The sequence below is a fragment of the Amblyomma mixtum genome, chromosome 3 (assembly GCF_055824585.1).
Source record: "Amblyomma mixtum isolate Tamu chromosome 3, ASM5582458v1, whole genome shotgun sequence".
Taxonomy (NCBI): domain Eukaryota; kingdom Metazoa; phylum Arthropoda; class Arachnida; order Ixodida; family Ixodidae; genus Amblyomma; species Amblyomma mixtum.
In genome coordinates this window covers 307,013,162-307,034,625 of record NC_143014.1, presented here as the reverse complement: position 1 = coordinate 307,034,625, position 21,464 = coordinate 307,013,162, and the positions used below count along the sequence as shown (strand labels likewise).

The window sequence follows — 21,464 nt, the reverse complement described above, 5'->3', positions numbered from 1 at the left end:
GAAAAATGCACGAGGCGTGCAGGGATCACGTAAAATCCCAATGGCACCAGGAGGCAATGACGGCCTCACAGAACTTTATGGATGTGATGAAAGGCAAGCAGCTACCCGTTGTACAGCAGCTGAACAGAGCACTGCACGCGCAAGTTGAAAGGAACCGTGAGAAACTATTTCCAATAGTTTCCACCATTGTCTTTTGCGCGACGCATGACTTGCCGATTCGCGGCAAGCAGTCCGATAGTGGAGTCTTCAATGATCTGCTTGACTTTCGTGTAGAAGCTGGAGATACTCTACTTCAGGAGCACTTCGCTTCTTCTGCTGGCAATGCCAAGTACACTTCTGTCCGCGTCCAGAACGAGATCATCACAATCTGTGGCGACATCCTGAGAGAGCAGATAGTTACCGAAACTAACAAAGCGTTTGCTTTTTCCGTTCTTGCTGACGAAACTGCAGATATTTCAGGAAAAGAGCAGATGTCTATAGGCGTTCGCTTTATTGACAAGGCGGAAGTCGAAGTGTGCGTTCGAGAGCAGTTTTTGGGATTTGTAGAGCTGGAGCAATTAAACTCCGCTTGCATCGCCGCGGCAATCTTGAAGCTTTTGACGAATGTCGGACTGATTCTTTCGAACCTCTTTGGACAGGGGTACGATGGATGCTCTACAATGGCTGGAAAAGAAGCTGGAGTGAACAAAATTATACAAAAACAGTTCCCGAAGGCACTATTTTTCCACTGTGCAAGTCACAAACTAAATCTCGTCATCAACGATTTGAACGACGTCTCTGAAATTCGAAACACAATTGGGATAATCAAACAAACCATAAACTTCTTCCGCGAGAGCGTGCTTCGGAGAAAATTGGTGCCCAACATTCCGATGCTGTGTGAGACAAGATGGTCTGCAAAGTACAAGTCTATTAGGATCTTCTCTCAGCATTACGTGGCCATAGTCGAAGCACTCGAGCAGCTCGCGTCCACGGAATCATGCTCGAACGCTGCAACTAGACAACGAGCTCACATCCTCTACTGCGCAACAACAAGCTCATCTTTCATCGTCTGCTTGCATATTGTAGCGAAGTACAGCGCTCGGCTCGAACCAGCTACGAACATTCTGCAAGGTGTATCCATGGACTTCCATTCTGTGCATGGCCACATCACTGAGCTACAACGTATTTTTCGCGGCCACCGGACAAACGCTGTAGAGGAGTTCTCTAACATCATGAATGCAGCAAGGGAGGCAGCCAATCACTTAAATGTGGTGATATCTGTACCAAGACAAGTCTCTCGTCAGGCCCACCGAGACAACTACGGGATTCAGTCGCCAGAGGAATACTACCGTGTGGCAATATATGTGCCGTACTTGGACTCCCTCACTGCTTCTTTAGCTCGGCGCTTTTCTGAAAGCAATGAGAGGAGCTTCAAACTTCTCCAGCTGCATCCATCAAAAATGAAGCACTTGAGCCGTGTTGAGTTCGCTGTTCTCGCCGAAGAACTCCAGTGCTTTTACGGCATCGACAACTTCAAGGAAGAGGCCATCTCTTGGTACGAGATGTGGTGCAACAAAACTGGGGACCCATCAGAAATAACTTACTGCGAGCTTCTACATCAGGCCAAGACATTCTTCCCTGGTGTTGCAAAAGCCATTGAGGTGGCTCTGGCTTTGCCAGTTACTACCTGTACGGTCGAACGCTCCTTCAGTACAATGAGGAGAGTGAAAACGTGGCTACGCTCAACGATGACAAACGACAGACTGGACGGCCTTTGTATGATGAGTGTGCACCGAGAGCGTGTAATGAAGCACAGAAATGAATTTATCACCAGTGTCATCACGCAATTCGCCCAGAAAAATCCGAGGCGTCTACAGTTTCTGTTCAAGGAAGACTGACTGAGTGACTGTCGTTGCGTGTTTGTGAACATATTGTGCTGTGTGCTGGTCATCAATCCGGGTGTGTCGAGAACCCGTATGCAGCAAGACTGAGCACTCTTCTCCACGAAGTGATAGTGTCTTTTTGCATTTTTATTAATTTTAATTGTTTCTTCGTTGATAAACTCCAATGTATCTCTCCTAGCCTCGCTTTAATTTGCTGTTTGTAATTTTTCTTTCATGTGTGTATTTTACTTATTTATTTTATTTGTATATAAATAAATAAATTTACTCCGCAAATAGTGCCTTTTTGCTACGAACATACCCCCCCCCCCCTCCGGCGCCAACAACCAATGGGGCCCCCCCCCTGCAAAAAATTCTGCGGACGCCCTTGAGTGTAGCGCAGGGGTTAGCGCATGATGTGACTGCAACACTTCGCGAAAAAGTAAAAAAAGAAACGGTACTGCCAGTCGGCGTATGTATTTCTCGCTTCCTGGGTATTTTTTCGCGCAGTTTTTTGAACACGACAGATGAAATAAGTGTTACTGCAAAATTTGCAGTTGGACTGCAGTTAGACCCTTGAGGCCTCTTACTAAAGCGCTTTTTTGAACGTACTATCACGATCAAAAGAAATGCGAACAGAGTGCAGGTCGAGCTTAGTATTCGAAAGAGCAACTTTTGAGAAGGAAAACCGAGACTCCTTTACTCTCTTCCGCGATTTTTTTTCACATTCCCTCAAAATGCGGACTCAACTCGAATTCTGTCCGGCTCATGTATCCACGGGATGAATGGCCTTGTGAATGCCCTGTGTTGGCTGACGCTCTGACAACCGGTTCCGATGCGCTTGAGTTGCGCAGTTTCCACAGCTATTCTAAAGGATTTTTTTTTTTCAGCGAGAGAGCTACCGGGCGCTCCATGTTAGAAGGAGCACAGGGAACGCTGTGAGTAGCGAGAGAGGAGGCGGCCAGAGATGATTATCCTAGGGCGAAGACACGATCTTGCACCCCTGCCTCGCGCTATGGCTCATCGGTTGAGAAGCGCTGTCCTGAAACACCGCCAAATATTTCGAATCGGCTCCTGGACAATGCAGACCACTTGGAGGCCAGATCTGCGAATTTCCGCTACCTATCGCCGAAATTCACTAATTGTGCAAGGATCGATTCGCCCCAGACCTCAGCGTGAGCACAAAATGTTTTCTTATGCTAGAGCAAACATAGCGAAACAGAGCAGCAGAAGAGATTTCAGTTGGAAAGTGACGTGAAAGCAAAAGTCCACTGATTTTGCGGACATCAGCTAGAGGACTACCATGGTGCGTATAGCTCTGACTTCCCGCATTCCCCGGAATGGAGAAAAAATTAGCCTTTTACTATACAAATTTACTATACAAACAGTGCCAGTACAAAAAGATGGGGGGGTGGGAGTGCAATATCCACATTCGATCGCTTATTTTCAAGACAGATTTTAAAGTGGTTTTTGTAGTAAACGTTGCTTTGACTACATGCGCCTTTTATTTTTTCGGCAGGAAAAGAGAGCGAGCCAAAAAGCACGAGGACGACTTCTGTGTACCCACTCTCATTGCGAAATGGTTTGCTTGACGTCGTGCGCAGTGGAATTGTGGCCGAATGGTGAGAATTTAATTTTTCGTCTTTGGTGAGATGAACTCACTGAAGATTCACTACTTTCGCTAACAGCGGGTTTGAACTCATCTGACCTGAGATAGGATGCATTCGGGAATATGTCCTTTACCGCTTATGCACGACGGAAATCAGAACCGCTTAATTAATTTTCCACTGCAGACCAGTTGGTAAGAATATGTTTAATACTTCCGTACTGTTTCTTTTTGCCTTCTACACTTGCAGACTCAATAGAAAATCCGCAATTTCTGGTTAAAGCTTTTGCCCAAGTTCTCTCGCAATGAAAAAGGGCATTACTGTGGACTATCAGACTAGCATTTTTGTGTGGTTTTCAAGTCGCAGTTTCGAATCCAATTATAGCATGCATGCATGCGAAGCGACTAAGGTAAAACAAAGGTGCCCTGAGTTCCTTGCATTCAGCGTATTTCGCAAAAAATCGTAAGCCGTATTTTTAACCCCATTAAAAAAAACTAATCAAAAATGTTTTGATGTCCATGTGGAAGAGACGCTACAACCTGTGCATATTTACTTGAATAAAAAATTAGCTCCCAATTTAGAGATACGAGTTATGATAATAAAACAAAATAATACATTAATCTGTTTTGAATATCACATTAATTTGCTTATCTCGCATTGAATATATTTACTGGGAGTGCGACACGACGCATTAAACTAAATTAAACCATTTGGTATAAGGGAAGTTTAGTAAATTAAATTCCACTTTGTGCAACTAATGTGGTGCTGGTTCTTAAGAATAAATTAAAAATTATCCTGTAAATTATGTTGTTAGTGTCTTCACGATCACTGTGTTTCACAAAATTCGGTGTTATTTAATCATTTTTGTTTTTGTTCTGTGATGGCCATAATTCAACTTACCATGACATCATGCATCTATTTGCAGGCTTGGCGCTTCGTGAGGCCATCGTGCAAGATCTGGACGAGGAATTTGTTTGAATGCAGTCCAGAAGCCCTCTTGCAAGTGGAGTGCAACGATTACTTCGGATACGACTGATCAGTTCACTGGATGACAGCTCCGTTGAGCACTTTATGGATGCCATAGCCGTGCCGCAGCAGCTTGCCGAGATGCTTTGTCCAACCTGATCGGCACGCACCAAACTTCAAAAATAAATTGTTTTCCCACAGCCTCTGCCACCATGCTCTTGAGCCCCCTTTCTTTACTCCCCAGGGTGGCTGGTGGTAGCGCAAACCATCCTGTGTGCGCTAAAATTGTAATTCTTGTAACTCAAAGCAATAAACGGGTCTTTTTTCCGGAATTCTTTCGCACCTTCATTTATGAATATTTGCTAGGTAGAATGGTATGTACATCCACCCACAGTGCCGGTCATTGGCGAGTGGGTTAATTGCATGTGCCAGCGTTCGAAAGCTGGATGCCATTATTCGAAAGCTGGAAACCATCATTCGAAGGCTGAATGCCATTATTCGAAAGCAGGCTACCAATGCTTGAAAGTTAGCTACCAATGTTTGAAAGTTGGATGCCAGTATGAGACCTTTGCTGGCCCATGCTGCAGAACGAACATCGGGTCTGCGTTGGCCGCTTGATCGGCCTAACGTTGGCCCAAAACGGCCATGAAAGTAGGGCCAATGTGTAAAGTGGTAGCGCTCGGCCCAAATGCCAGTGTAGGACCGATGTTCGTGCCAATTTTTGCCAACAGTTGCCCGACGTTCGGCCAATGTTGTTGTGCTGCCTGGGTGGCGGTCCTCGGTAGACAACTCAATAGACAAAAGAAATATGACTCAAAATATATAAGTCAACCCTCGTTATATACCAGGTTATGTAGACCCATTTTATGTAGTTCGCCGCTTGATGGCATGACGGCGCAAGCGCAGCTCAAGGCAATAAACGGGGAGCGATACAATAGCAAAGACAGGAGTCAGTGGCAAATGGATGTAAAAGCGATAAATCGGTGCCATCGCATGTGGCCCGCATGAGTAGCGGCAAACAGAACAGCCAACGGTTCGGTAGTTCCGTGACGCAGGCTACAGAGGTCCCGGAAGTTTATACTCGCATAAGTAATTCGCTCGGGAAAGCGACCGCCGGTGCGAGCCAGCCGGGTAAACGGCGCGCAATGACTTTTTCTTACCGGAAGCAATTCTACAGACAAATTCACTCACCATTCATTCACTCACCTTTCGCAGCAGCACCGGTAATCCGAAGCGTGCCCTGTGCCCCCACGTGCATGTTTTTTAATATAAATCTGGACAATAAATTACGCGGGTGCAAATTACGTAAGTGAACACGGTATTCTATTGCGAAAGCAATACTACTCCCAAGAACGGCCTTTCGCGTAGCGGCGGCCACTTGCCACGTTTGACCTTTAGAATGACCTCTGACATCATACCATGCCTATATATAGTGACGTCACAGCGTGACGTCATACCAGGAGCGGGAGGCTACCAACTCGGCTCGTCGGATAACAGCAGCCGCTTGCCACGGAGCGCCGCGCTCTTCCCACTAGAGGCGCTGTATATGCAGTATAAAACACCTGCTTCCTCAACCTACCAGGCTTAACCAAAGTTAAGCCCCCGCCAATTTTTTTAAAATACTAGTTGGTCGTATCTTATTGGGCTCTCACTGTACCGTCACGGGCCACCTCACGAGGCAGCGCAACCAAAGCAGCAAGCACAGCCAGTGAAGCGAAACAATTTATTAACTGAATGAAGGGACCTGCATGTCATCTGGACCCCCAGCGTTTCAATAGCTGATCACTCCTCTGCTGTTGCCAGGAACTCTCCAGATATGCTCCAAGCTGCTGCTGCAAGAGACCTATTGCAGGCAAAAAATATTTGCATATAGTTTCGCAAGGCTAAGAGTGAAATATCATGAAGTAAAATCTGCCATGTCAGAACAGTCCAAGACATGCCATTGTAAAGGTCATGACAAGGTCAAAGGTAAAGTCATGGTATGTCATGACATGGTAGACTGTGATATGACATGGTATGACTCAGTTGCAACCCTTCGTGCATCAGTAGTTTCAGGGACGTATTTACTTATGCCCGAAATCCGTAAAGTGGGATTAGTAGTGATGCTACACCAAAAAGGATGGCTTTAGCCACATAATGTGGTACAGGGCAAGGACATCGCTTTAATACTCGCAAGTTAGCTAAACAGTACCGGTGGGCTAGTCTGTCTGCAGTCCTTACAAAAACTGTAGCACAACCAAGACAGAAAGAAAGTAGATGAGACCAAATGCTAACCTCTCTGAACGATTTGAAGGGCAGATCACTTTTAGCCAAGGTTCCTAAAACCCCCCAAATTTTCTCTCCATAAGCAATGGTTGATTCAAAAGGGGGCGTGGCCCCCTTGCTGCCTAATCAAGGAATTAATTTTTCAACTAAGACAGAAATGCATTGCTAAAAGGATCCCCCGCAAATCCGTACCTGCCCAGAAACGACAAGAGGAAAAAACAGGACGGCAATACCAAGGATACGTATGTGGTGAGAGGACAGGACAAGCGCTAACCTCTCCTTACATTCGTGTGTTGTTAGGTTCCTGCTCTTGTTTTCTCCTCATGTCGAACTAAAAAGCCCAGCAACATTCAGTGACAACAAGAGTTGTACTGAACTCCATCCCATGACTGAACACCCACTCTAAGGCCCATATAAACCAGGCCCCATATGGGCCTCAATCACCATGCATCTTACGGAATCACGTGACCTGTACGAGAACCAGTCTTGAACCACACAGAACAATATCAGGAGTTCTCGTTCCTCGGCTATCATGTCATGCAGCAGTTTTTGATTACAACATACTTTAAGACAAACATAGTTTACCCCAAGGAAAGCCCCTTATATAGTCGTTGCTCTAAAAAACTTGGGTGCCTTCTTCAGCACATTCTTAAAGAAGAAAATGCCATAGCATTTCGGTTGCCTGTTGCGGTATCTATAACGAGTGTCTAACGGCTTAGCAATCTTCCCGCCAAAACTACGGTTGGGGTTCCACTGCCCTTACACGGTAAGCACCAGTTTTTACATTTCAAAATGTTGAAGTACCTTCCATTGGATTATCACAAGAGATAATACTAATCTGACTCACTAATCCACCTTAATCAATTTTCTGGAGTGGGCTTAGTACTTCCAAATTTTCGGGGGTCCTTCAGAATTTTAGAGGGTGGGCCGATTTCAAGACCTTGGGGGTCCTCAGATTTTGAAATCTGGTGGTGCTCTATGATTGGTCCACTTGTGGTCACTTGATGTTAATGTCGCGACCCTCTCAATCGCACTCATAGATCGCGGCGTGTACTCGTACCACTCCTAGTGCGATTAAGCGATGCGCGACTGCCCTGGTAGGGGACAGTTTCAGAGCCACCGGTTGGGATTGCGCAGGCCGGGCTGTTCTCCCAGCTCCCGTAAGGCTCGTAAGCAGCGCCACGGTGGGCAGGTTGTAAATGCGTTGAATTTGGCAGTGGTGGGCAGTCTGCTCACAATCTGGCAGGCAGGTTGCCACTTTTTACGGTCACAAGGTCGCGCGACCTCTCTCGACCAAGCAAGGAATTTCATGACAGTGAAGCTGGTAGAAGGACTATGGTAGATATCTTCCAGTATTTTCAGATACGCCTCTTCAACACCCCGATTCCACAATGCTGCATTTCTACTGAAGTTTCAAATGAGTCAAATGCTTTCTCGTAATCAATGAAGGCTACATACAATGGTAGCCTTCACTCTGCGCATTCACCTACCAGTAGATTGATAGTGAATATGGTCTACTGCCGAGTATCCTTCACAAAAGCCTACCTGATCACCTGATTATTTGCTTGACTGAAGTCTAGGGTGATCCTGATTCTATCTGCAATTACCTTAGTAAATACCTAGTAGGCAACGGACTGACTGGTCTAATTTTTCATGTCCTTGACATCTTGACATGAATTAAGATGTTAGCGTTCTTCCAAGCTTCTGATATATCTGCTGCTACGTGATCCTCACCAGCTGCTTTCCACTTTCGTTACTGGCGGGATGTCTCATTGCTGTGTGCTAATACCCCTCCGATTAACGTTCAGATTTCATGGGCTGCTGTATAGATTTGTGTAGCTCTTCGGCTACTTTACCTACCTTATGTATACTACTAATCACATTCCCCTCTCTCTCTTAGCGCATACATCTGGTTTTTGCCTATGCCTAGTTTTCTCTTCACTGCTTTTAGGCTACCTCTGTTATTTAGAGCATGCTCGATCTTCTCCACGCTAAGCTTCCTAATGCCAGCTACCTTGTGCTTATTTACTACTCTGATAGCTCTGCCAGTTCTATTCTGTCTGTAGGGTTCAACGCTACTGCATTGGTCACAACTGATTTTGTTCGCACAGCTGGTGACACACATTTTTCCCTTGTCATCCAGCGAAAAAAAAGAGAAAAACTCCATGTGTCGATGGAATTGCACAACCAGGCCTGGGGTGCGGCATGATCTCAGTGACCAGAACCAACAACGCACTCCCTCGCCAGAGCATGATTTGGACACCCTGGTGTAGTACTTGGCCAGGAGGAGGAGGAAAAGCTTTATTGGAAAGAAAGGGAGCTGTGCAAGCTTATGGGTGGGGTCCTTATTCCATGGCTCCACTGGCTTGAGCTCCCCTGTGGACATGCTGTATGAGTGCCCATTGGTAATCCAGGTTGTCGCTGCTCAGCAGCGCCTCCCATCACTCAAAAGACGTGCTTTCCATCGGCAGATTGTTTGGTTTGGCCGCACATCCCCACGAAATGTGGAAGAGTGTAGGGCAGGCCTGGCACCAGGGACATGTATCGGTGTATAATGTTGGGTGTATGAGATGTACTCAATGGAGGTTCTCAAAAAGGGTTCGTCTTTACCTGCTGCCAAGAGATGGCATCTGGGGTGTCTAACTTCCTACAAGGTGGGGGGAAGTGTCTACTTTGAAGGTGCTGAAACTCAAGGCATTCGTTGTACCTGGAAGGTAGAGGGGTAAAAGCGGGCATGGTTTGTGGCCCCACTCGAATGATGATGCCTCGAGCTAAAGCATGTGCCCCTTGTTTCCCTCCAGTCCCTCGTGGCCTGGGGTACAGGTAAATTGGTGGTGCTTGGTAACTGGTGCAGTGCTCAAGAGCCGGGTAACGTGCTAGGGAAGTCGGTCTCTCGGGAAGTTCCAACACGCGCGTTGCGAGTATGTTATCACATGAGCACTCTGGCCTTAGGACTCGTAACACCTAATGGCAACCTTCTGTGAACATCCCAATAAACCCTCAACCCTCAGTCCCCAGCGGCTGTGGAGCAACTGACCAAGGCATTGGTCAGAAATGTGACGTAACAGAGGGTACTAAGAATCTCCAGCTTCGCACAGCCCGCCACTGGAAACTGAGCCTGGCAGCGCTTAATGCTAGAACCTTATCCAGTGAGGCTAGCTTAGCAGTGATGTACGAGGAACTAGCGGCTATTAAATGGGATGTCATGGGGCTTAGTGCGGATACGTAAAAGCTGAACGTGGTGCAGGCCTATGCGCCTACATTCAGGCATGATAACCAGATCGTTGAATGCTTCTATGAAGCAAACTTTAATTTTTCCTCACTGTCCCTTTATGGATAGCTTAAGCACTGTTCAAGTTTTCTGTCTCAAAATACAGCAAAATCAGGCTGCACTCAAATTTCACATTAGGGAGTAGCGTAATCGTCAGTAAATTTTTCTTCAACTTTGATGTTTCTGTGAAAGCTGCAGAGCTTTCATTTGCACACCAATGGATGTACTCAGGTGGATTCTAATGAGTAATTACTGATCTAAACAGAAACTTATTGTCACCTCCTTGGAAGAAAAACCTTGGCCAGCACTAACACTTTCATGCAAGACAGAACACAAGCACCTTAAAACCGAGACCCTAAAAGGGTAAGGTATCACAGCAGCTACTTCACTTTGGGACCCGATAATTTTTACATGAAGATACGACCACAGATGTGAAGTCCTTCACTGTTCAGCATACTAGGGTCCACCACAATCAACATCACCAAGTGGAAAGAACCCAACCCCTATCAATCGAAGGACTTTGCAGAGTGCAAGCCGTGCTCACTGGACAGCTTCCACTTTTTGAAACAGCAACGTTTGATAGCACAAGACCTCCTGCTTGAAGACAAAGCACTTGGCACTTACCCAGACCAGTGTTCAAAAAGTTCCAGAAATCATGGCCCTGGAGAGCACCCAAAACATTCACAATCCCACAAGTAGTGCAATGCTGAGCAAAAAACTGCACACTTTTGCTGCAAAGCCCAGTTACAGTCGGGATAACAAGGTTCACATCAAGTAGGACCGCTGAGCACAGCGGATGCTGTCAATGGAGAGGCTTCAAATCAGTGTTCAACTTCCTATGATCCTTCAACGCGTGGCAAAACTTAAAAGTGCAACTCTTATCGTAACTAAGCACATACAATGACCTGCACACAGTGTCCAACACATAATGCATACATCCGCACATACACCAGCGAGCGCACACAACACATGCCGCTTTAATGTGCACCTGAGAGGCGGGCATTTCATGCAAGCAGTGTGCAAAGCAGTGCATATATACACTTCACACACGTGCTTCACAGATTGACGCCATGGCCAGTTTCGCCCAAATACTGTAAGTAGAGCACTAACCATACGACCACAATTTCCATACCAGTCTCATGCCATGCAACTGATGTAGATGCAGAATGGCGATGCAGTTCTGAGCAATAAGCTGGGTGCTAATGCACTCAACACGCGGCTTGAATTTTTCAGCCACCAGTGGCAACGGTCAGACTCGCCCCGAATAGTGTAATGGGAAGAGTCTGTCACACAGGGCAGCAGTGTGGCAAAATGTTCTTGGCCACCATACTAGTCAGTCTGAAAATGCACAGCCTATGTCAGAAAAGCACAACCCAAGCGGTTTGCTTCTAAACTGTGCAGTGGGGCTCTCCCGCACTCCCAGAAGTGTCGAGCCTCGAAGCCCAAATGCAAAACAGGAGGGCTGTTTGATAAAGGCTGTGCCAACCGACAGCAAGCTCAACACAAATGCTCGAGTGCGAGTTCTGCACTGACATTAGAGCCGCTGAGACCGAGAACATGCTAAACTGTGTCTTTGCGGTTGCCAGTGCCCTGTTTCAACCTTAACATTGTCTCGGAACCAGCGGCCGATGCCCAGCGGTGCTAACAGACACCTTTAGCATACTGTGTACCGTGTTACCGTTAGCATTACCGGAATACCGGAAGCCCACCCACCACCAATGAGCATGCGCAGATTGCCTCAAGGACACCAGATGGGGCCGGTTACCTGACAGCCTCACGCACTCCTGCCACATCGGGACCAATCAGCGCGTGCTCTCTGGCAGTGGGCAGGATCCCGGTACACTGGCAACACTAACGGTAACATGGTATGCAAAGATGTCTAATGTCAATAAAAGACACGCGCTCGAGCGTTCATGTTAAGCGTGCTATCAGCGGGACCAGCTTCATGTGGTATGCCAACGGCACCTCACCCGAGACGAGATGACAGCATGCGCCCTATTCCTCTACGCAGCGAAGTGAAAAGAATTACCTGTTCTCTTCAAGGGCTTCTATGAGCTCCTCAATAAAAATTAAGATCGATTCCAGATAAGCACGGTTGGCATCCAGGCACTGTTCCAAGCCAGAAGGTGGTTCCGTACTGTTCAAGCCTGAGAAAAGAGTGAAAAAAGTATGCGAACTTGTTTTCCCAAGTTTAAAAAACAAAAACAAATGCAGGGTACAAACCAGCACACGACAACTCAGTGTATGCGGCCACATTCAAGGCAACCAAAAATCCCAACCTTCGGTGGCAAGATGCGCTTGCCTTCGGACGCAATGTGATGCGGTACGGTCCGTACAAACCATCACCGGCTCGCGCCATATACAGTGTTGTGCATCTTTATCGAGAAGACTTGTAAAAATTTTCGTGCTACATCCGCTGGCTTGTTTGCGCTGAAACTCCGCACAGAGGTTGCGTGCTGCGGTAACTTTCAAGGCGCAAGCCTTTAACGCCTCATCGTTGTCGAGAGAAGGTTGTCAGCAGAGGTGTCACGCCTTTTCTAGTCAGACCTGAAAAAAAATCTTTGTGCACGATGGGATTCGAACCACCATCCTTCCGTTCGCAGCCAAGCGTGCTAATGGCTACGCTACTTCCTGCCAACGCATATGTAGTTCTCCTTGTCGAGGACGCTGGAGAGTGTTTGCAGAAAGGTGTCAAATCAGACAGATGCCTCCAAAAGTCCTCCAATGTCTCCAGCATTTAAGATTCAGAAACAGTTGTGTACTTAATTAACATCTTAACCATACATCGGTGACACAAGCAGCAACACCGCGCTGAAGACTTTCGCCTCACCGCACTTTAGGTCAACAAAGTGCCGCCCTGAATTTTCTGTCTCACAGAAAGTTTGGCAACGGTGCTTACCTGGTTCAGCCGCGCATGATGCAAACCCGTAATCGTCTGCACCGATATCGGGGAACCGAACGCAGCCAACGCTGGGTTTCAAGGACAGCGGTGGCACCATCAAAGGACCCGCATACCTAGAAACGCTCACCTTGGCGCCTTTCGCGCTGTGGCGCTTTCCTCTGCAGACAAGAGATGGCACCAATACTTCCCCTCTGCGGCAACCTGACGCTTGCGGCTTTGGGTTCCTCGTTCTCAGCACAGATGATTACAGGCTTACATCTTGCGTGGCTGAACCAGGTAAGCACCGTTGTTAAACTTGCTACGAGACAAAAGTTACCAGAACAAGCAAGCTCTGTGCGCAGTTTCACCGCAAACGACCCAGCGGTTCGGGCTAGAAAATTTTGAAAAAATTTCACGATAAAGATGCACAACACTGTAGTATAGTTGTCATGGGCATCCGGAAGGGGGGCTGCTGCTTGATTAGCACGCTTAGGTGAAGGTAACTTTTCGCATTTCGCTTATTAGGTTTATTTCTTTCTTCATTAATAAAATCTAATGCATGTTCTCCTAGCCTAACACTAATCTGCTGTTTCTAATTTTTGTTTCATGTGCGTAGTTTGAACCACAAATAGAGCCTTTCTGATGCTAACCTAACCATCCCCGGACATCGGATGCCCCCTCCACCCTGCAAAAAGTTCTGCAGACGCCCTTGATAAATGTTATACTTATTACTGCTCATTTAAAAATCGCGCGGTGTAGCGAAGTTGTTCAATAAGCAGCCGCGCATCACAACGCGTGCATTATAGTGGCATAATACACGTAATAGATGCCTGTTGGCACCCAGTCTATCCATTGTGCTAAGAGAATTAGGGAGCGTATGACGGGGTTTTTCACCTCCCACGAATGGTATCGTCATGCTACATTCCACGCACGTGTAGTCAAAAAAGGGCTATCCGCAAGCTGCGTTCACTAGGGCGCGCTTCACACTTCCTACAACTAGGGTGCCTCGATGCGCGCGCGCTCCGTTGAGGGTGAAGACAACTGCGTCGTCTGCTACGGCGGCCGCCATTGCCATGCCCACTTCAAAGGCGCGGGGCGTGCTCCAACAGGCTTTGTGCACTTCCTGCTGCAAAAGCGCGCTTGTCTTCGCTACCAAAAGAAAACACAACTGCGTTTCGAGCCTTTTCTAATGAAGTGGCAACAGAATAGGCTTGTAAGGGACAACTGTCCAAATATTTTAAGATTTGGACGGTCGTTTCTCCTCGCACACGACGACTCGGGTGCTGGATTGGAAAGAGTTCATAGAGCGCACTAGGAACCTAACTGCAGGATTAAAATAAATAATAACAGCAATATCGTAAGCAGGTAGATTGCATTCAATCACTCAATTGTTCAAATAATTAAGAACGCTCCAATAAGTGATAGTAGGTACCAAGAAAAGCCTATGCAGAATGCACTGAAAAAGTGAAGCTTTATTTTCGCATGGATGACTAATCGACCAAATTCACTTTTTCTCAGCTGTTATAAAATTTTTAGGAGAGTACAACTAATTTTATTTGTAACAAGCTCAGGGGCACAATTATGCCATGTGTACTATAAGCGGCTTTCCGCGCATCTCATATCGAGCAATGAATTCAGGAAGGTGGCATCACCGATGTGAGCTGCAGTCGGCAGACTGTTACGGCTGTCGCTAAACGTTTTAATGCGAGTGCAGCTCTCGCATTCCTTGGCTCGTTGTGCGAAAAGCCCACCGTCGCCGTGGCAGGAATGCGTGCCAGAAATGCGCGGCAGGGCTCCCTCCCTGCAATTAACCCAGGGGGGGGGGGGGGTTATGACGAGTGTATTGTCACCGCGGGGGTGACAATGCACAAGTTTAAACGTGTCGGCATGGTAAAGGAAGGAGCGAGCAGACACGGGAATATTCCTGCAGCTACCGAGTGCATTAAAAGGAAAATCCCCGCGGCCAACATCAGCTGGCCTTCAGTTTTCGGAGAGCGAGGTTGCGGTGCTATGACGTCTTCACCATCTGAAGTTCAATCACTCGCGTCCACATCATTACGAGAGACAGCAAAGTGTGGCCGTAGGCGGCAGAGCATGGTCGTCTCGCTTTGTCGCGACCTCATAATCAGCAACTTTCAGAACCTCGCAAAAATTACGTAGCCGCACTAAACATTGCAGTAGCATTTCGCCGCAACCCTACATTCAGCGACAAGTAACGCTCTCGCATTTATACATCACAAGGATTGCTTAAGTGCCCCCATAATCGAAATGGACTACACTTTTCCTTTACTGTGAAGGAGAATTGTTTGCGCCATTGTGAAGAGATTTCATATTCATGGTTTATGGTTTGTGGGGTTTAACGTCCCAAAGCGACTAAGGCTATGAGAGACGCCGTAGTGGAGGGCTCCGGAAATTTCGACCACCTGGGGTTCTTTAACGTGCACTGACATCGCACAGTACACGGGCCTCGAATTTCTCCTCCAAAGAAATTCAACCGCCGCGGCCGGGATCGAACCCGCGTCATTCGGGACAGCAGCCGAGCACCATAGCCACTGAGCCACCGCGGCGGCAGATTTCATATTCATTGTTTCAAGTTAAAATGCAGTCAGTGAGTCAGAACAGCAGGCGCACCAAAAACAGGCCTCAAACTTTTTTCAGCGAGAAAGTCTCATTCAAAGGAAAATACTCGAACAACGCCCTTTTTTTTCTTTTTTGCAGTCCATCTCGTCGAGTGAATGCGGGCATTTTTGTTTTCTTAGAAGGTGCGGAACTTTCCGGGCAGTGATACTTGTTCTGTGAGCAATCTAATTTGCTCCCAAATTCGCCACACAATCCCTGTGCACCAAGTTGCTAATCCCCAGCGGCACTTAATTTCAGAGCGATAATATTTACATTTCCCTGTTCAGACCTTCCACACGTTCTCTCAATAAAAATAAATTGCTAGGAGAAGGTAAGTGACGCCAACCAAGTAAAATACAGGAAAAAACACGACGTTTCGGGACCGGCTCGGCCCCTTCTTCACGGTGTGACTACGGGCGAGCGCAGCTTGGCTTTTTAAGCCCCTGTGTGGGGGACCTGCGGGTCAATGGCCGCAGCCCATGGACGTAGGATGAGGGGAGAGTCCCCAGGGAACGATTAACATTCTGTCGTGTTTGCTGTATGTGCCACGACTCGAATGTTAATCGTTCCCTGGGGACTCTCCCCTCATCCTACGTCCATGGGCTGCGGCCATTGACCCGCAGGTCCTCCACACAGGGGCTTAAAAAGCCAAGCTGCGCTCGCCTGTAGTCACACCGTGAAGAAGGGGCCGAGCCGGTCCCGAAACGTCGTGTTTTTTCCTGTATTTTACTTGGTTGGCGTCACTTACCTTCTCCTAACATTAAATTTCCCAACCAGACAGACTTCTGTCGAATGTTTTCTTTTGAGAAAATAAATTGCGTACCTCAACGGCACGCACATGCGAATCCTATGGCGTACGAAGGAAAGTTTTACTCATGCTGCAAATGCACGATGTGTTTGTCTGCTGCCACTTGTCGCGCTTGGTATTTACTGTCCAAAGCAGCCTTCTCTTGGGGTCCCTCGGGAACTGAAATATTCTCCATCCATTTCTGGAGTGGTTGGTGCACTGTGGCACACAACAACCCGGCATTTTTCGATGTGCGCCCGGTCAGCACCAAGAGAAAAGGCGACAAAGCGAACGCACGTGTTACGGCCGCCGCGCCGCCGCGAGAAAGGGCATGAAAATGGCCGCCGATGGACTGTCACGGCCGGCGAGGCGGCACTCGCCCTCCCAAAGGGTGACTCCACCCTAGAGGGGGCGGGCGCGCATCGAGGCACCCTACCTACAACTACCTACAACTTCTCATAAGTTACTTTTTTCTTCTCTTGACAGTTCATTGTAAATACTTACCAAGAATTTTTTCTCTTGACGACAGTTCAATGTAAATACTTACCAAGGAGAGTATCATCTTCACCATCTTCAACGTCGTTGTCGGCGTCGTTTTCGGCGTTGCTGTCCTCTGGCAGAAAGCTTGTGCGACCGACGACATACTCTGAGGAGGCATCGTAACCGGGCTCGTCGAATTCATCGCTCTCAAACTCCTCGACGTCAAAATCATCGGGATTGAACACTAGCGGACGCAAGTCAAGAAGCGTGGCGTTGCTTGGCCCCGGCTCGCTGTAGTTCTCGTCCATGTCAGACTCGTCGTCCATTGCGTCTGGGTCTGAGCAGAGCAGTATTAGAGAGTTTTAGTTCTGCGTAGCGACCGTTAAGCGGGGAACACATGTGCGAACTGTGGCGCGACGCGTCGCTGACGAACGCTCGCAGCACCGGAATCGGAGACACACGGGAGCGCCGCCGGCAACGACGGGTCGGTGCGTTCATCCTCCATGGCGTTCAAGCTCCGCCCATACTCCAAGTTGCCAGACTGGTGCTGAGGTGTTTTATGAGCAAAGAGTTATTAAACAAAAAAAAGCAATTATATGTAGTTAAAACATTTGGTTTTATTGTATTTTGTTCTAAGTATACTTATTTTTGCATTCTGTAGAGCTAAAACTGCTTAAACTAAGTTGTATCAAGTACGCGACTACCCACTGGCAACATCATCTCTCTGCAGGCGAGTGGGCGAGTTGAGACGCAGCTTTTCGGTCTTCCTGCAGCGTTTCTTTGATCCCGCTGTCCTTAAAATTCGCGGCTATGTCTGTACACCTTTCGCGCCGACGAAAGCTGCTGCTGCTTAAAAAGAAGCTGCTTCTCCTGAAAGCCAAGCGTGCAAAAACGAAGCGGAGATGGTGGGTGCGTCCAGCATGGAGAGCTCGCCACACGGAGAGCGAATTCTTCACTACGGTAAGAAAAGTGCTTTTCATTCATGTTGTTTGGTGTGCAGTCGATCATCGAAGAATCGGTGACGTTGATCCACTGAGCGACGCGTCTCGTTTTAACTGAAGTGCGCTAGCGCAGCTCAGCAATTGTACTGCGCGTGCCCACATGTTCAGAGCGCTCGAGCAATACTCATCGGAGCAAAACAAGGAGAGTTTGGAAGCATGTACTGAGAATTTCATATATACGACCATCGGTAGCAACCCCCCCCCTTCTCCCGTCTTCGCGCACATAGACGCGCACTTGTCTGTTGCGTAACTGCACCGGCGCGAGCAGTGAGTCTCACCTGAGGACGTTTTAATTTCAATAACTGGCTGCTCACGGCCGGCTGGCGAAATTAATTTTGTGGACTGCGAACGACCGTGCGAGCGGGAGCAGTCACCCCAAGATGCACGGCTGCAATCACATGTGTCTTACCACATTATAAACTAAGCCTGTATTGACGAGCGTACTTTATATTCGACACTGTAATGTCTATGTCATGAGCATCAAAGCAGGCCGGAGAGACTTGCATGCGGCAGCGTTGTCTTCGCATTTCTGCTCATTCTATTTGTTCCTCCTGAAGGGAGAAGTTTCGGTAACCATAATAGCCTTTTCTTTTTTCAGATGCAAAAAATGAGGGTAGGGGACGTAGAGTATTTCCATAAATACTACCGAATGACCCCTCAGCAGTTCGACTTTGTCCTGGCGATTATAAAAGATGACATACAGAGGATCCATGCCATCAGAGAACCAATATGCCCAGCTGAAAGGTTGGCAATAACACTGAGGTACGTCAAATGCCAGGCTAAGCAGTCATTTTCGTGCACCACAGTGGAAGCTTGGAGGTGTTGTTATGCCTGCAGTTTGCGTGAAGTATTTATGTAAATTGCTTGCCACAGTGTAGAAATGCAGAACGGGCAGTAAGGATTTTCCTGACGCTAAATCAGTTGAAGGAAGGCCCAAAATTTTTGCTTGTATGCATTACCACATAAATGTGCTACTTGCGCCAAACCTAGGACAAGCCTTTTTCCTGAATTGCTTGTCACTCTTGCAATTCTGTGGCAGGACATTGCATTGCATTCTAGAAAAGCTGTGACTGGTTGCAGCTTGTAGCAAGAATTTATTCCACATGCATTTCTCCCCTGCACAATCATTTGACAGGTACTTGTCATCCGGAGACCTCATTCGAAATGTGGCATTATCCTTTCGGGTGGGGATCTCCACTGCACGGGCTGTTGTGCGTACCACCTGCCGGGCCCTGTGGGCTAGGCTCCAGCCCCTGTACATGCCGGTAAGTGCTATTATTATGGTGGCCGATATGGGATATAGATATGTAGTCATTATTTAAAAAGAGGTAAGCTATTTGTATTACATCTGAGGCCAAAGAAGAGGATACAGTGATAGCAAAACATTCATTTAGAGAAAATTAAGCCAAGAACTGCAGCAGTCAAAAGACGATTGTTTACTGTAGTAGTTATATTGATAGCAGCTTTCCGATGCACTGAAAGCTGCGAATAGCTGCTGGGCCGCTTGATTTCAATTGGACAGTCTGTGCCAATCTCTGGATGATAAGTTTAAGGACCATATAATCAACATTGTTTACCTGATGCATATCCTTTCACAGAGCACGCACAGTGGCATGATTTTTTTGGGAATGAACATAGAGCAGGCAATGTTTCCAAGAATATTATTAGCTTGTTTTAACTGTGTTGCAATTCTACATCCTGCAGTTAAACACTTTTGGTTCGAGATTCATGCATTCCACAGGCACTCATTTGGTCGTAAAAAAGAATAAGCGCCAGACTTTTTGATGCATGCCTTTTCTTTGTAGTAATTTGTAATACCACTGTGTCCAAGTCACAGTTAAGGTACTTTGAACTAGGGCTCCATTACCCCATGGGAGCATGCACATTCTCACACGGACACAGATAAGCACATCTGGTTCAAAGAAACATGAATCAAGGCAGCTTTCATCCATTGCTCAGGAACTGCAAGGCAGTTCCTTGCTGTTAGCCTCTTCTATCTTTGTTAGGTTAGTAATGCTATGTTAGGCCGCTCAAACCTCATACATCAATATTGCTGTTTGCCTAATGCACATTCTTCCCTTACTTTTTATGCATACTTTTCAGGATCCTGATCTCATGACTTGGTTGCGTGTCGCTGAGGGTTACAACAGAAATTGGCAGTTCCCGAATTGCATTGGAGCTGTCGACGGGAAGCACGTGCAGATTCGGGCCCCTGCCAAGTCCGGCAGCATGTACTTTAATTACAAGGCAAGTTTGCATGCAAAATTTAAATTGGTATTTTAGGAATTCAGGTCATGTGGCAAATGCATTATAGAGTTGTGTTTATACTGTAAATCCAATCATACTAGTCTGCAAACTTGCAAAAAGAACAGCTTTTCCATCAGCCGTCTCTTTTCACTCCTGTCGCAGACGAGAGCTATACGCGAGCCGAGCAGCTGGTTTGACAGGGCGCGCCATCTGCCGGAAGGCGAGATTCGACGAACATACGAGCCGGGACGTCGTTTGCCTCGCCTTCCGGCAGATGGCGCGCCCTGTCAAACCAGCTGCTCGGCTCGCGTATAGCTCTCGTCTGCGACAGCTTTACTCGCAGTTGACAGCAGTTCCTTCTTAATTTAAAGAAATGCAGGCAAGTACCGACGTTTAATTACATCTCAAATAACGTAGACCATAATATGCTACCCCGTGAGCAAAGTTTGCTCTCAATTAGGACAGTAGTTTGCTCACAGGAATTTTTTAAATTCCCGCAGATAAAAACGGAATTCTCTGTATATATATACAGGGTGTCCCAGCTAACTTGGACCAAGATTTAAAATAACCTAAGCGTTCTAGCTGAAATTGCGTGTATGTCGTTAGGGTTGATCTAAAGTTACAGCGCCATCCCTTCAATTTCAGTTCTGAAGATTGCTTGTTTTTTTTTTTAAAAACTTGGTCCAAGTTAGCTGGGACACCCTGTGTGTGTGTGTGCATGTGTGTGCGCGTGTATTTACTCGCGTAATTTGCGCACCTTTTTTCCCTAAAATTAAAGCTTCGAAAGTGGTGCGCAAATTACGTGGAGATTTCGAAAACACATCCTAAAAATCTTACAAAGTTCATAACACGCAATGGATACTACTGTATATTGCCGCGTATAAGTCGACCCCACAACTCGCGGTCCTCGGCGACTCCTCGGTAGACAAAAGAAATATGACTCAAAACATAAGTCAACCCTCGTTATGTACCACGTTATGTAGACCCATTTTAGGTAGTTCGCCGCTTGATGGCATGACGGCGCAAGCGCAGCTCAAGGCAATAAATGGGGAGCGATACAATAACAAAGAGTCAGTGGCAAATGTCAAATGGAGTCAGTGGCAAATGTAAAAGCGATAAATTGATGCCATCGCATGTGGCCCGGATGAGTAGCGGCAAACAGAACAGCCAACGGTTCGGTAGTTCCGTGATGCAGGCTACAGAGGTCCCGGAAATTTATACTCGCATAAGTTCGCTCGGGAAAGCGACCGCCGGTGCGAGCCAGCCGGGTAAACGGCGCGCAATCACTTTTTCTTACCGGAAGCAATTCTACAAACGAATTCACTCACCTTTCGCAGCAGCGCTGGTAATCTGAAGCGTGCCCTGTGCCCACCCACGTGCATGTTTTTTAATATAAATCCGGACAATAAATTATGCGGGTGCAAATTACATAAGTGAACACGGCATTCTATCCCAAGAACGGCCTTTCGCTCAGCGGCGGC

General features: G+C 47.2%; 2 protein-coding genes across 5 annotated transcripts in view; one reads left to right on the top strand and one right to left on the bottom strand.

Annotated features, from left to right (window-relative positions):
- LOC149355517 (uncharacterized) overlaps nucleotides 1-17,232 on the bottom strand; it is a 31,680-nt gene extending 14,448 nt beyond the window's left edge. Inside the window, exons 1-4 of one of the 4 annotated variants that reach the window (XM_089583825.1) lie at nucleotides 16,803-17,232; nucleotides 11,998-12,115; nucleotides 9,308-9,404; nucleotides 6,142-6,275 (exon numbers count right to left, since the gene is read on the bottom strand). In XM_089583825.1, the coding sequence (XP_089439951.1) occupies nucleotides 6,204-6,275; nucleotides 9,308-9,404; nucleotides 11,998-12,115; nucleotides 16,803-17,061 (546 nt within the window). In that variant the 5' untranslated portion in view covers nucleotides 17,062-17,232 and the 3' untranslated portion in view covers nucleotides 6,142-6,203. Of the gene's footprint in view, nucleotides 1-6,141; nucleotides 6,276-9,307; nucleotides 9,405-9,425; nucleotides 10,630-11,997; nucleotides 12,116-16,802 lie in introns of those variants that run through there. The other 3 variants (XM_089583826.1, XM_089583827.1, XR_016291529.1) reach the window with 3 other exon arrangements.
- A 53-nt stretch (nucleotides 17,233-17,285) lies between these two features.
- Nucleotides 17,286-21,464, top strand: part of LOC149355516 (uncharacterized) — a 5,665-nt gene continuing 1,486 nt past the window's right edge. The window contains exons 1-4 of the mRNA XM_089583824.1: nucleotides 17,286-17,695; nucleotides 18,335-18,498; nucleotides 18,872-19,001; nucleotides 19,840-19,983. Of these exons, the coding sequence (XP_089439950.1) occupies nucleotides 17,546-17,695; nucleotides 18,335-18,498; nucleotides 18,872-19,001; nucleotides 19,840-19,983 (588 nt within the window). The 5' untranslated portion in view covers nucleotides 17,286-17,545. The remainder of the gene's footprint in view (nucleotides 17,696-18,334; nucleotides 18,499-18,871; nucleotides 19,002-19,839; nucleotides 19,984-21,464) is intronic.